The sequence below is a fragment of the Hydra vulgaris genome, chromosome 05, assembly GCF_038396675.1.
Source record: "Hydra vulgaris chromosome 05, alternate assembly HydraT2T_AEP".
Classification (NCBI taxonomy): Eukaryota; Metazoa; Cnidaria; class Hydrozoa; order Anthoathecata; family Hydridae; genus Hydra; species Hydra vulgaris.
This window is the reverse complement of record NC_088924.1, coordinates 557,839-573,378: the sequence shown is the minus strand read 5'-3', so window position 1 is coordinate 573,378 and position 15,540 is coordinate 557,839. Positions and strand designations below refer to the sequence as shown.

General features: G+C 28.1%; 1 protein-coding gene across 2 annotated transcripts in view; it reads left to right on the top strand.

The window, feature by feature from the left end:
* Positions 1-3,078, top strand: part of LOC124807432 (6-phosphofructo-2-kinase/fructose-2,6-bisphosphatase 1-like) — a 96,584-nt gene extending 93,506 nt beyond the window's left edge. For both annotated transcript variants that reach the window (XM_065797057.1, XM_065797056.1), the window contains one exon: positions 2,827-3,078. In XM_065797057.1, the coding sequence (XP_065653129.1) occupies positions 2,827-2,900 (74 nt within the window). In that variant the 3' untranslated portion in view covers positions 2,901-3,078. The remainder of the gene's footprint in view (positions 1-2,826) is intronic.
* Positions 3,079-15,540: the final 12,462 nt, after the last annotated feature.

Below are 15,540 nucleotides of genomic sequence, written 5' to 3'. Positions count from 1 at the left end.
TAGGTTTGGAAAACTTGGTGATGACGATGGTTGTTTTTTTTTGTTTTATAGTTTTTAGTACTTTTTTTTGGTACTCATTTTTTTAGTTGGTTGAAGAACTTGACTCAAAGCACAGATAGTACTCAGTACACAGATAGTCTTTGTCAGTGTCTATTATATAATTACTACAGCTGTTTCTATAGCTACATGTTTTAAAAACTAAACTATTGACTTATCACTCTTTGTTTTTAACCTCATATTTATTTTTTATTCTTACTTTTAAGTCTCAAACAGAACGGAAGGGGCTCTTCAAGATACAAGATAAAAATAGCTGACAACATAGTTTTGACTTGATAAGTCATCTACAAAAAGGGCACTTTTTGTTTTGTTTAGCAAATACAAAATCTAACCCTACTGAATCACATTTTAAACAAAACAAACCACTATAAACTTTGCTTTTCTAAATATCTTTTTAAAATTATATGTCAGGTTATCCTGCTATTGGGAACACACGACCTAGCACAACCTGTTTCGTGTTCAGTTACCTTCTAGGATTTGCTTTTTTAGACAAAGGTTATAAGATCCAAACTCTGACTTAACACACCCCCATGGCTTGGGGCTTTTGGTTGACTAGAGATGCTGTCTCGATAAAATACTCATCTTTGGGCAAACGTCAAATGCTTTTACTTAGCTACTGTCTTGTCGAAGAACTCCTAGGCAGAAACTTAAGGGGTAAACAGGTTCTGATCTGTTGACCAGCTTTGCACCCCTTCTTCATCTATTAGGCTGGCATAAATGTATTTATAATACATTGTTTCCAGTTAGATGTTGAATGCTGAACCTTCTTTGCATGGGTTTTGTTTGTGTTTCTGTTTTTATGGCTAGACAACTCACACTATTATATCCTAATGAGGGTACAGTTCTAAATCTCAGTTTTATGTTTCTGAGGCCGGCTGGTAGTCAGATTTCCCGAACTCTGTGGTAGCTCTTAGAGCGGCTGATTCCATCAACAGCTATAAAATATCAGAGTGCTAACAGTGCCATGTTGCGCATAGATTGTAAGCAGGGAGTTCATTCTTTTGGTTTGCATTATCGAGACCATATTTGGAGCCTTTAGTTACGACTTAGTGTTTGTTAATAGTAAGGATGCGATTGCTTGCACTTTTAGATAATTTGGTTTCAGCTGTCTCATCTTGTGATCTTAGTTTTGATAGTTATCTTCCTTTTATTCGTTAAGACTCTAATAGTCATATGCTAGGCCAGAGTATTTACAATAAAATCTCAGCAAAATCTTTTTGGACCATAGTTTACTCTCATAAACTAGCCGCAAAGTAAGAGGACTTTACAACACAAGTACGTGCTTTGGCAATGTGTTTTGTTACAACTAACTCTTTGAAAGTAACATATTTTCGTTTTCTTAGAAATCCAGGAATGTAAACTGTTGCTTGTTTTGGTAGCAGCAGATTTTGATTTGTTAAGCTTTATCAAATATTAAGTTATCACCAGGATTAATAAAAAACCAAATCCCACTCTGTTGAAAAATTATGACATCATCGATGCTTTCCTAGTAAAAGTGAAACAAATCGGGCAGCTTCTGTTAGGATTTACAGCAGTTACACATTTCATGGTACAATGATGGTTCTATAAAAAATAGCTATTAATCTATTTACCATAATGACATGGCATTTACAGACAAATTCAGGTCACCAACTGAGCATCTTATATTATTAAATTGCAAAAAAAAATTGTTGAAGAAACTTAAAATTGTTGTCGAGTTATTAGCATCAAAACTTCATAAACTAAAAAGTGACAAAAAAGAAACATCTGTTTTGTAAGTATGCTACATATGTAAGATTAACTGAAATTATACGTTTGAGCTAAAGTGACAACGTTATAACCACATCGAAGTCTTAAACAAGTTACAAGTAGCTGTTCTTTAATGTTCAAAACAAGTTGGTTTGGTTTCTTTTATGCAATATTTTTAGTTGTTGAATTCCAGTAATTTCATTCATTTTTTGTTGGACCAAGAAGTTCAATTAATCCTTCAAACAGATTTGGTTCAATGGATGCAGAAGACATACGCTTAAACTTCTCATGAGAATTGCAGTTTATAACCTCATTGACTGATTTGATTTCGAAGTACCATTACTTCTACTTTTGCTCCTAGAGTATAGGTCTCTTTTATTTATCGTAATAGATCTCTGTTATTTATCGTTATAAGTCTCTGCTATTTGTCGTAATAGATCACTGTTATTTTTATTAAGTTCATTATTAATGCTATTTAAAAAGTTTTGGTTAAAAAATTGCAGGTCTGAATCATTTCCTGAAAATTTTTCACGCATAAAGCCATGCTTTTGACTTTAACGTTTTAGTTCGTTATTGCTGTTTATGCCAGTCATTCATTATTTCTTAAAAATTTCCGACTCTATAAAATATGTTCCTGGAGCTATTATATCAGTGTTTCAAAATGCAACAAAAATGTTTTTAAAACAGTATAGTTGCACTTAGAAACATTTTAAATCGCGTGCATGTCTAGTCGGTTTCTTTTTATTACGTTTAGTAAAATTATATGATGTATAATGTATAGCGTTTTCATTTTTAAACGGAGTGCGTAATTTACGTACATTTTTTAACGTACTGTACTTTAAATGGTATTTTAAAGATTTGTTGATAAACCATGTATCAAGTAAGACACATGGTTTAATGGACTAGATGAATCGATCTTGGATTACCATAATGCGTTTTAAAAAGTATATTTTGACCAATATATATGTTTTTAAAATATTGTTAATGGTAACGTTTTTATGTTTTTAATTTTATTATTCTCAAATTAAATTTGTGATTTAGGCTGTCGACTAGAAAAAGCCACGTTAGATGTTCAAACTGGCCGACTTACAAAGTATACTGTTCATCCTAATTAAAAAATGGAATTTTTTTCATTTGGCTTTGTTTCTACTTAGTTTCAATTTTTTTAAAGTATAATTTTTAAAAATTTACAATTTCTTTATAGCCTAAATTTTAAATGAATTTTTTTTTTCTGTTCTAACTTTTTTAAATTTGTAAACTTGTACCTATTCATATATTTAAATTCTGCAGAAACTCTTTTTTAATTAGTTATCATGGAAAAAACCGCGCGCTGAATCCGAATCCAAAAGCTATCAAGATTTGCATAAAGACATTTGGATCCGCTTAAATTTGTTCAAGAACCAGAAATACGGAAATCTGTATAAAAACTTAAGGATATTTTAATGACACGTTGCGAGGATTTGTTTTCTCGCTTAGGAGATTTTATATCTAACATCTCCTGTGTTGGAACAACAACCGCGGTATAATTAAAATCTGCATTCGGATATAAGATCCGTTCTAAAATTTTTCAAAACAATACCCAGAGGCAGATATATATATATATATATATATATATATATATATATATATATATATATATATATATATATATATATATATATATATATATATATATATATATATATCAAAATGCTCTATTCTATAAAGATCTTGAAAATATATCTTTATCTGTGGTACTATTAGAAACATAGTTGTGGTACTATTAAAAACACATTTTTTTTTTTTAATTCCAATGGATTGAAGTGTACCTAGTTTATGAGCACCACTTGTTTTAAAAGCTAATAAAAACTCCCTTAATTTGTATTCTAAAACAGAGTTATTTTAAAGTTCTTAGCAACGGCCTTAGCAACCTAAGTATTAACCTAAGCCTATTTTTAAAGTAAAAATAAAACTTGCGATGAAACGTATTATGTTATATTTGCGTAAAACATAAAAGTAGATAATGTTATTAATTATTAACCAATATTTACAATTTTACAAAATTTCACAATATTTACAAAAGTTAATTTCTTTTTTAAATTTACAAACACAAAATTTTCGTAAATATTTAATGTCTATATGAAAATCGAAAAAAAAATTTAAATATATTTTTTTGCTTAATACCTAATTTACTAGATATTTAAAAATGCCGATTAAATTAGTTGCTACCCTCGTGCGGTGAAAGAATTCCGATCTGCCCCTTAAATGTCTCTGTTACTTACTCGTTGTAGTTAATTTTAAAATATTATAGCGTCTGTATGATATTTTGTTGACCAAGACATTTCTGTTAAATGATCAGTTCTGTGAATTATGAAAAGACAAAAAAAAATTAAAATGATTAATTTTGCGGTAAAATAAAATATAAATGTTTGGAGCGGAAAAACCCAGACCGTAGATTATTATTTTTTTTTTTAAATCTTCTCAAAATCCCAATCGCTTGTCCAAATTTTAATAAGATTTTAAATAAATAAGTTTTTTTAGGTAAAATGAACATTAGGGTGGGTCAAACGCCCCTTATTTTCGAAAATCGAAAAGCACTGTTTTCCGTGTGCTGTGGGTGTACTCTGTAATCTATTAAAAACAAAATTTAACTCATTTACACAATTTTTAGACCCTGCTCAATGGGCTCAAAGATCAAATTTTCACCTAAAAAAATCATATTATAACCGGTTAAATAACTTTATAAATGTATATGTTTGAGGCACTGTTTTTTATCCGAATTTGTATGTCTATAAGATCATTTTAAGCCTAACCTTATAAAAATTGAATAAATTCTAGACTGTGCTTAAGCGTTTTGGACCCTGAGTTTTGACCCGGTTTCTTAAAAATTTGACCGGTTTTTACTATAACTTGCCGGTCTGTTTATTTTATTAAATCGCGAACATTTATGGCGCTTTTAAGCTTTATTGAAGTAGAAAAAATGATTTTTTCGCATTGAGAAAAATCAATAATAATTTTATTTTTTATTATTTTCCTGTTTTTTGTTTTAGAAGAAAAAATAATATATTTACATTAACAGTAGAATTAAATATAACTTAATATTAAAAACAAAATGGGAAAAGATACAAGATGAAACATAAAGTTTTTTTGATCAATGATACCATTGAGATACTATCATCATCTCATTTGCCTACTGGAGAGCAAGTTCTGCAATATTTACATGGCAAACTAATTAAAGAAAGAAAAGAAAAATTACAATATTAACTCAGTGATATAGTTTCTTGCAAATTTTCCCATGAGAGTTTTGAAATTGGTTGCAATAACCCTTGAAGATGTAATTTTCTTAAAAGCACTGTTGTTTGGTCACTGATGAAAATCTGGAACAGAAGTTCATTTCCAATAGTAGTTGACCAATATATTAGGTGAATGACACAGTATATATTTATTTTCAAGTTTGTTTTCTTAAAACAAATATATACACACACTGCAACATTGTTTTCTTTATATAGAAATAAGATCTTGTGCTTAGAAGATTGTAGGAAGAAGCTATCAAAAAGCAGATCATGTAAAACACCACAAAATTTAAGTACTATAGATAACTACAAACGCGAAATAAAGTGCTTATTTGATATAAGTGTAAAAGATGTGCAGCAAAAATTTTTATCAAGCAAACAAATCACTAAAGAGAAAAGAAATGTCTATATAAATTTTTTGAATGATCAACGAGGAGAACGTAAAGCTGTGATGGGTAAAATAGACAATAGTACTTATTTACTGCTTGCAGAAAGCAAAGGAAGATTGAATCTACCAAAAAGAGGGTGACTAAGTAAGTAAGTAAATTAATTAATAATTAAGTAGTAAAAAAATTAGCTTCAGAATATATAAGCGATTTATTTGTAAATCAGGTTAGCAGTGAAGAATCACAATTTTTTTTTTTTTTTTTTTTTTTTTTTTTCTATCTCTGTTTTAATATAATATAAGATTTTACAACTTCGTAGTATAAAATTTCAATAAATAAAATAAGTAAAACTGATAGGGGCTCAAAGAAGATGAGGATGACAGTACGTTATCGCAATCTTCTAACTTTTTTCGTGGCTTTTGTAACGATCGGACGTGTCTTTGCAACGTAGTCAAAAAAAAATAAAAAATTAAAATTAAATAAATTACTACGAAAATAGTTCATTTAATGTTTTTAGATTAAATAATTTAAACACGCTCGATGAGCACGATCCTGATAAAATTATATTTGATGACTATTCATTAATGAATACGGAAGCACAGTATTTATTTCCGGACGAAATAAAGCAATATTTATCGGATATTGAACCTTAACATAAGAAGCGCTAAAGCAAATTTTGAAAACTTTAAAATATTCTTAGAGGAAAGCAATTTTATTTTCAATATAATTTGTTTAAGGGAAACTTGGCTAACTGATGATGCATTTAGCGAAAGTTGTAGGTTTGACTTACTAGAAACTGACGCAATTCACTTACAAAGAAAGTCTAAAAAAAGAGGTGGTGGTGTTGTTATTTACGTCAAAAATAGCTTGCGGTTTAAAATGCGAAAAGACATATGCATATCTGAATGCAACGGCGAATTTGTTTCGATTGAAATAGTTAATGATAAAACCAAAAATATTTTAGTAACCTGTTGTTACAAACCGCCAAATGCGTCCACAGAAAATTTCTCAAATCATCTCCAGAATATTATTCAAAAAGTTTCTCTAGAAAAAAAAAACTGTTTGTATTAGGTGACTTTAATATTAACGCCCTAAATTATGACAATGACATAGAAAGTCAAAACTTTTACAATGATTTATTTCGATACGGTGTGATCCCTTTAATAAACAAACCAACAAGAATAACAAGAAATTCAGCAACATTAATAGACAATATATTAACTAACTTTTTATTTGAAAACTCGTTAAAAAAAGGAATAATTAAAACACCAATTTCAGATCACATGCCAATATTCATATCCGCTAATACGTCAAATAAACAAAAACAAAATAAAGTCACATTTACTAAACGCCTCCTATCATTAAACAATCAATTAGCGTTTCAAAATGAACTAGGAAATATAGACTGGTCTCCATTAGAATCATTCAATGATGCTAATTCCATGTTTAATAACTTCCAACACAATTTTTCAAACTTGTATGAAAAACACTTCCCAGAGACAAGTAAAAATTAAAGTTAAAACCTTAAATTCGCCATGGCTTAGTAAAGGCTTAAAAAAAGCTTCGAAGCGAAAACATCGACTGTACGATAGATATCTAAAAAATAAGTGCGTAAAGACCAAGGCAGAATATAAAAACTATAGGACTTTATTTGAGAAAGTCAAACGAACTGCAAAATCAAACTATTATAAATAGCAACTTGAAAAGTGTCAACTAAGTTCTAGGAAAACTTGGCAAGTACTAAATGAAATAATTGGAAAACCGAAAATCAATGAATCTTTTCCGAAATTCTTACATATTAAAAATAAAACTATTGACAATGAAAACAATATAGCAAATGAATTTAACAATTTTTTTGTGAATATAGGACCTAAACTTGCGGCAAAAATTCCAAATGTAAATAAATCATTTAAGGAATACCTTCAGTGCAATAAAAATCAATTTAAAAATGAGAATTTAACCTTTAAAGAATACAAAACAGCTTTTAAAAGCTTGAAACGTAATAAGTCATCTGGAATTGATGGTATAAACAGCAACATTGTCATTAACTGTTTTAATGAGTTAAAAGTGCCTTTATTTAAAATTTGTAAACGTTCTCTGAATGAGAGTATATTTCCTGATATACTTAAATCAGCAAAAGTTGAACCTATATATAAATCAGGCGATAAAACGGATATTGGAAACTATAGACCAATATATATACTTTCCATTTTTTCTAAGATTTTTGAGCGAATTATGTTCAATAGGTTATATGCATTTTTATAAATAATGACTTATTCTATTCAAAACAGTTTGAATTCCAGAAAAGCACTTTAACTGAACATGCAATACTTCACTTAATTAATGAAATAAAAAACTATTTTGCAAACGGAGAATTTACTTTAGGCGTGTTTATTGACCTCTCCAAGGCCTTTGACACAGTGGATCATAAAATAATAATAAAAAAGCTTAAGATGTACGGCATAAGAGGCGTACCCTGCAGGTGGATAGCAGATTACCTGAGTAAACGTACACAGTCCATATATAACGGAAATAAAAAACAAACAAATTCATCTTTACTTTATTGTGGAGTGCCCCAAGGATCTATTCTTGGGCCTCTACTTTTCCTAATATACGTGAATGATCTCTGGAGAGCGACAAATATATCAACAATAATGTTTGCTGACGACAGTAACTTATTTATTTCAGGAAAATATATACCTCAACTCTTTGTACAAATGAACAACGAGTTAGATAAAATTTCACTATGGTTCAATGTAAATAAACTTTTTATTAATTCAAGTAAATCAAAATTCTCATTATTCCACCCTTAAAAAAAAAAAAAAATTCCTATTTCTTTTCCAAAACTAGTTATTGAAAACACTGGAGTTAGTCGCGAAAGAGTCACAAAATTTCTTGGTGTTCTCATTGACGAAAATATTACCTGGAATAAACATATTGCCTATATTGGAAGCAAAATATCAAAAAGTATTGGCGTTCTATATCGGTCACGAGATTTACTTAATAAGCATCATCTAAAACAAATATATTTCAGTTTTATACAAAGTTACTTGAATTACGCGAATATTGTGTGGTGTAGTACATCTAAAAGCAAGCTTGAAGCACTCTATCGAAAACAAAAACATGCCTTAAGAATAATAAATTTCAAAAATAAAAACGAACATGCAAAACCACTGTTCGAAATTATGAACATCTTTACGTTATACGAGATAAACGTTTATAAAATTTTATGTCTCATGTACAAAAGTAAATTTCAACAATGCCCCTCAATTTTTAATGATCTTTATGAGGAGGCTGAATAAGTGCGAATTTCATAACCGCGAATCTGCATAAGTGCGAAGCAGTTGCAAACACTGGCATAAGTGCGAACTGGCACAAGCGCGAACTGGCATAAGTGCGCCGAAAGAATTTGCAAACATTAGCATAAGTGCGAACTGGCATAAGTGCGAACTGGCATATGTGCGAATCAATTGCAAAAACTGGCATAAGTGCGAAATGGCACAAGCGCGAACTGGCATAACTGCGCCGAAAGAATTTGCAAACATTGGCATAAGTGCGAATTGGCATAAGTGCGAACTGGCATAAGTGCGAATTGGCATAAGTGCGAACTTGCCAATTCGCCACTTATGTCAATTTGCACTTATGCCAATGTTTGCAAATTCTTTCGGCGCACTTATGCCAGTTCGCGCTTGTGCCAGTTCGCACTTATGCCAGTTTTTGCAATTGTTTCGCACTTATGCCAGTTCGCACTTATGCCAGTTTGCACTTATGCCAGTCGCACTTATGCAGATTCGCAGTTATGAAATTCGCACTTATTCAGTCGCCCCATCTTTATGAAATAAAATCTAACATTAAGTATACTTTACGCACAACAGGCTTAATTGAACCATTGTGCAAATCTAAACAAGAACAATTTAAAATTACGTATCGTGCTCCGCATATCTGGAATAAAATCTTAGCAAAGTATAGTAATTTACAAGATGTAAACAATATAAATTGCTTTCAAAAACTAATAAAAAAGAGTATTTCAAAGTATAAAAATCTTATTAATGATTTTTTTTAAACTGCTTTTTTTTTTTTGTTTTTTTTTTGTTTGTTGGTTCTTTGACTGTTTGTTTTATTTGTTCTTGTCTTTTTACATTGAATGTTTTTGGTGTTTACACTATTTACCTTAGTTAATTAAGTTTTGCTTTTAACAATATTATAGGAATTTAATATTGTAAAAACATAACTAGTACAACGGTTCTTGATGATAAGACTTAATGGTCTTCTGCAAGTTTCCCGCGTTTTTATATATTTTTGTATAACTATCTCTTATTATTTTGTCTTTGATTTTTTTTTTTATATTTATAACTGGATTATTTTTGAAAGAATAAGAGTATCTTGTATTATATTACGGAATTTAATTGTAACAAAAACGGAAAATTTAATAAATAATAAAATAATAAATAATAAAATAATAATAAATAAATCTTTTCATAGAGCCCCTATAACAAGATTTCAAAATACGATTTCACAATACGAAGAGGATAACCAAGATTAAGAATATCAAAAGAAAAAAAAACCTAGATCTTATAACAGAAAACCAGATTTTGTTGAAGTTATGCTACCTAGGAAAATTTTAAAGGGTACTGCTGTTACAGCAAAGAGATATGGTTTTCAGAGTTTAGCACATACAGCTACTTTGGTTAATGTCATCAACTCAGTTGGTGGAAACCTAAGTTTCTACCGGCTGATTGTTTATTTATAAAGTACTTTTGTTCTAGTACTGTTCAAATGGCTTTTTCATTTTCTCGTTTGTCATTATTTAGCATACAGCACTTGTAGTTCCTGGGATAGTCTCAAATAGATAATTTGTTCAAAAAAATTCAAAATTTCTGAGAAACTCTAAAGCTACATATAAATTTGAATAACCTTAACAGGTTTGAATGGAGCAAGCAAAAAGGAAAATTTTAAGAAGAAAAGATAGAGATTTGTATATTTCTTTTTTCAAAATTAAAAAAATATCATATTAACAAATTTGAACTACATTTTTTCAAAGGCTTTTGAAACCAAAATTTATCTAGAATTGATAGAAATTTATCTAGAATTGATAGAAATATTATATTTTGACAGCTATATAGCTAATATACGTCAGAACCGATTAGAACTAGAATCTATAGTAAAATAAGGCACTTTTTCAATAGATTTTAACTAAATTCATGTTAACGCCGATGAGCAAAAGTGATCTGAAGACTCTATAATGGTGTTCTAAAAAAGGTTTAGAAAATTATATTAAAAAGAGAAAAGTTTCTTTAAAAATTAAAAAAACCTGAAGCAAAAAAATTATAACATCTAAATATTTTGTTTGGACATAATACGCTGATAAAAATCATGCTAATTTCAAATAAAATAATTCTAATAATTTGTAAATCACATTAACTGCACCGAGTATTTAAATTAAAGTAGACCTAAATTTGACGAAAATCAGCGAGCCAACCAAGTTTTTCATTTAAAAGTTATTGATATTTCGAAAACTTTCATTTAACTTTCATTTAACTTTCATTTAAAAGCAATCGATATAAATAAGTTTTTTAACTTTTAAATTTGATAAATGATAAAAATGTAACCCAGCAAAATTAGAAAATTTATTTTTATTGAAACTTACTTGTATCTAAAAAATTGTATCTACTTTTTTAAATGTCCGAATGTAATTAATTTTTTTTTTTTTTTGGCCGCACCTTAATTCCTGAATTCGCAAAAATGCTTTATGAACTTTTTCTTGGCTAACACCCTGATATATATATATATATATATATATATATATATATATATATATATATATATATATATATATATATATATATATATATATATATATATATATATATGATATATATATATATATATATATATATATATATGTATATATATATATATATATATATATATATATATATATATATATATATATGTATATATAAAATAAAATATATATATATATAAATATATATATAAATATATATATATATATATATAAATATATATATAAATATAAATATATATATACTTATATATATATATATATATATATATATATATATAATATATATATATATATATATATATATATATATATATATATATATATATATATATCAGCTAGGAGATGTTTGAAAAAAAATTAACTTAGCAAATATTAAAAACCTTCTATTCTAATAATAAACAAACTGATAACACAGAAATATTTAAAAAAAAAACAACGTTGTAAACCCATTTTTGCTAACTTCAATATTATTTCTTTAAAAAAATTATCAGTAAACGTTTTTAAAAAATTCACAAAACTTTACAATATTTTGTTCTTCTATACCACATAAATACATCATCTGATAAATCTAAAAAAAAATTTAACGAATAAGTAAATAAATAAGAAAAACATTATATACAAAAAAAGAAAATCAATGTACTGTATAGAGAAAAGCTGTTGTGATTTACCAGAGTAGTAATTGTTAAATATTATTATTTCATGTTAGCTTTTAGAAAATAATTTATGCTGGTAGATCACGATTCCAAAATATCTATATCGAAATCATATTATAAACAGCGCTAAAGACAAAAAATCAAATTGAGATAAAACAAATTAGATATATGGCAAAATAATTTGTCTTGGCTTTTGTGAATGATTAAAAGCAGTGACTTTTATTAATAAAAATACCTATTTATCATTTTTAACAATAGACGCAAACGCGAAGGTAAGCCAAATGTCTATCAACTCAAAAGATAACAAAAAAACATTATCACAACAATAACAACACACACCATAAGTTAATATAACATGCATATAACATAACTTAAGTAACATAACATTTATATATTACAGAACATAAGTAACAACATTATGCAAAATGTTATTAAAATAGATTTTTATGTACTTTCAGAATTATTTATAATAAAGGCTTGAAAACGTCTAGACCTAAAGCAGTATCAGTTTGACTTTAAATACTGCTGTGTAACCCACTGCTATAAATACATCACTTGGCTAACAAGGTTGACAAATCTTGCTCTACGCGTTTACCAAGTCACAGCACTTTGAAAACACGGGAACAACATAATATAAACATATGTACCAGCTCTAAACACAATATATATTTAACCTTATATACATATTTAAACACATTTATAAAACAGTTATATAACAGATATTCACACATACACAAACAATAAAAACCCACTTAACATTATTATAAAAACACATTAATAAAACAACTATAAAGCATATATTAGGTTGGTGCAAAAGAAAATTCGTTTTTTTTTTCAGTACTATTTATTAAATATAGTTAAAATTAAGAAGTCATTCGTCATCAAAATAATTTCCTTAGCTATCTATGACCTTTTGCCATTTTGTGACCTACTGACGAATTCCATCTCTGTAGAATGACTGGAGCTTTGCTTCGAAATAGGCATCTAGCTAATTTTGAAAATCTTTATTTTCTTTGAATGATTTATCCCGTAAAAAATGTTCCATTGAACGGAACAAATGGTAATCTGATGGTGCCATGTCTGGTTAATACGCAGGAAGCGGCAAGACTTCCCAGCTTAGTTCTAAAATAGTTTCCTTGGTTCTCATAGCAACATGGGGCCGAGCATTGTTGTGCAGTAATATGACTTTACGGTTTCCATGACCCGGTCCGGACCTTTTTTTTAAGATTTTTTCATTCAAACGTCTCAATTGTTGCGAATAGCGTACATTATTAATAGTTTGCTTCGGTTTCAGCAGTTCATAGTTTATTATACCTTTCATTTCCAACCATACGCTAAGCATTACCTTTTTTCGATAAATATCGGGTTTAGGTGAGGCAGATGCTGATTGACTACGACTCAAACACTGTTTTTTGTTGGAAGGATTGTCATAATATACCCACTTTTAATCAACCCTTACAATTTTCCACAAAAAGTCTTTTTTTTGTACTTAGCCATATGAGAAATACAGGGGCTCAAACGTTGCATTTTGCTGTTTTTAGTCAAGTCATGTGGGACCCATTTTCCAACTTTTTGAACCTTTCCCATGTCGTGTAATCATCTTAAAACAGTCGAATGATAAACTCCAAGTTGTTCTGCTAATTCTCGAGTCGATTGCCGTGGGTCTACTTCGAGCAATTCCTCTAAATTGTCTGTTTCGAGTTCCTGTGGCCTTCCTGAACGTTCTTTGTCTTCAAAATCAAAATATCCGCTGCAAACTCACCGAACCAATTCTGGCAAACGCGAACATTTAGAGTATCCACACCGTTAACAGAACAAATTGCTTCTGTCACTTTTGTGGCATTTTTACCATGTCGAAATTCGTACAACATGCAATGCCTAAAATATATTTTTTCTAAGGACATTTTCTAAAAAAGAATTATATATATATAAAATGTTATTAAAATGTTAAAATTTATAATTTAAAATGTGCAAAAAAGATTGCTCTTTCAAGTTATATATATATATTGTTTGCATTTGCACTACGAATGTGCATCATATTTGACTTTAAAATTATGCGAATTTACTTTTGCACCAACCTAATATTACCACATGCACATACTTATCAAAAAAGCATATATGCAAACAATAAACATGTGCAAACAAACATTTTTAAAATGACGCGAGAAAATTTAAAAAGATTCCAAGTAAACAAAATATATATATACAAACAATACTCTTTACCTTCATTTTATATTGTTCATAAGAACTGTAATCCTCATAACAAAATTTAACCTTTACATACAATAACATATGACATGTCATGTCAGTGTTGTCACAAAATTTCATTTTATTTTTTTAAGTTTTCTAAAAAAGAACAAAAATAGTTAATAGTATCACAGAAATTTCAAAGTAGTAATAACCAATTTTATGGAACTAACATTAGTATAACTTTTTTGTTGCATAACAAATAATTAGGCTTCATCCATACCCCTGTTATCCTTTAAAAAAATAAAATATAAGCTCAATAAAAACAAAGCTACTAAAAGAAAATAAAACTAAACTGAAACAAACAAAAGTTAAACGATTTAAAAAAATATAAGGAGTGATCCTTTCTGCTATAAATCTGATAAAAATGTTAAATATAAATAGCTAAACTATTTTCTATACTTACTTCAATTATGATATGATCTTAACAATAATTATTTATCTTAATATGATTTTTTATATAATATTTCTAAACTAATAAATAATAATTAAATTCCAAAAGGTAAAAGGTTTTAACTCGTTCGAGACATCTTTTCCCAATGACCGCGTGCATTTTGAGAACGCGCTCTTTTAAATTCAGAAAAGCCTAGTAACTAATTAAGACGTTAAACGTTAAACGTTTAACGTTTTCTGAAGCAATTATATTATAAATTACTAGAGATAATGAACATAACAATTGCTCTGTATAAAAAAATGTATTTGAAAACTTTAAAAAAAAATTAAATAGGCTCCTAAACATTTTGTTAAAAAAGTTCAATAAAATAACAATGCACTAGCCCACAAGCCTTTGGAGCATTGTCAATAACAATAGTTTATCAGGAAATAAACTATCGGGTTTAAATGCACAATGTGGATAATCCTACTAAAGTGCAGACCTTTCCTTTATATACTGACTAAAAAAAGTTGCGAAAAAATTGTTTATCAAAAAAGATTTTTATTTTCGTCATAATCTTGTCTACTTTATTCCTCGATTTGTATCAATTTCGGTTGTGGAAAATAACAAGCGCCCTAAAAATATGAAAACAAAAACAGTAAAATATTTAGGTATATTATTTTTTTTGAGAACAATATTCTTTTTTTAATATTCCATTTTTTTAGCTTATTATATTTAGATTTTCTATTTCGTATAGTCTTCGGTTCTTATCTTTGAGTATTGCTATAATATTAAATATATAAATAATATATAATAATTAGTCAAGTTTTCTAAATTACTACAAGCGTGGACAAGCAAGGCGTGCGACTGCATGTGCTTCCCGTAAAAGGTTTTATATATATATATACATATATATATATATATATATATATATATATATATATATATATATATATATATATATATATATATATATATATATATATATATATATATATATATATATATATATATACAC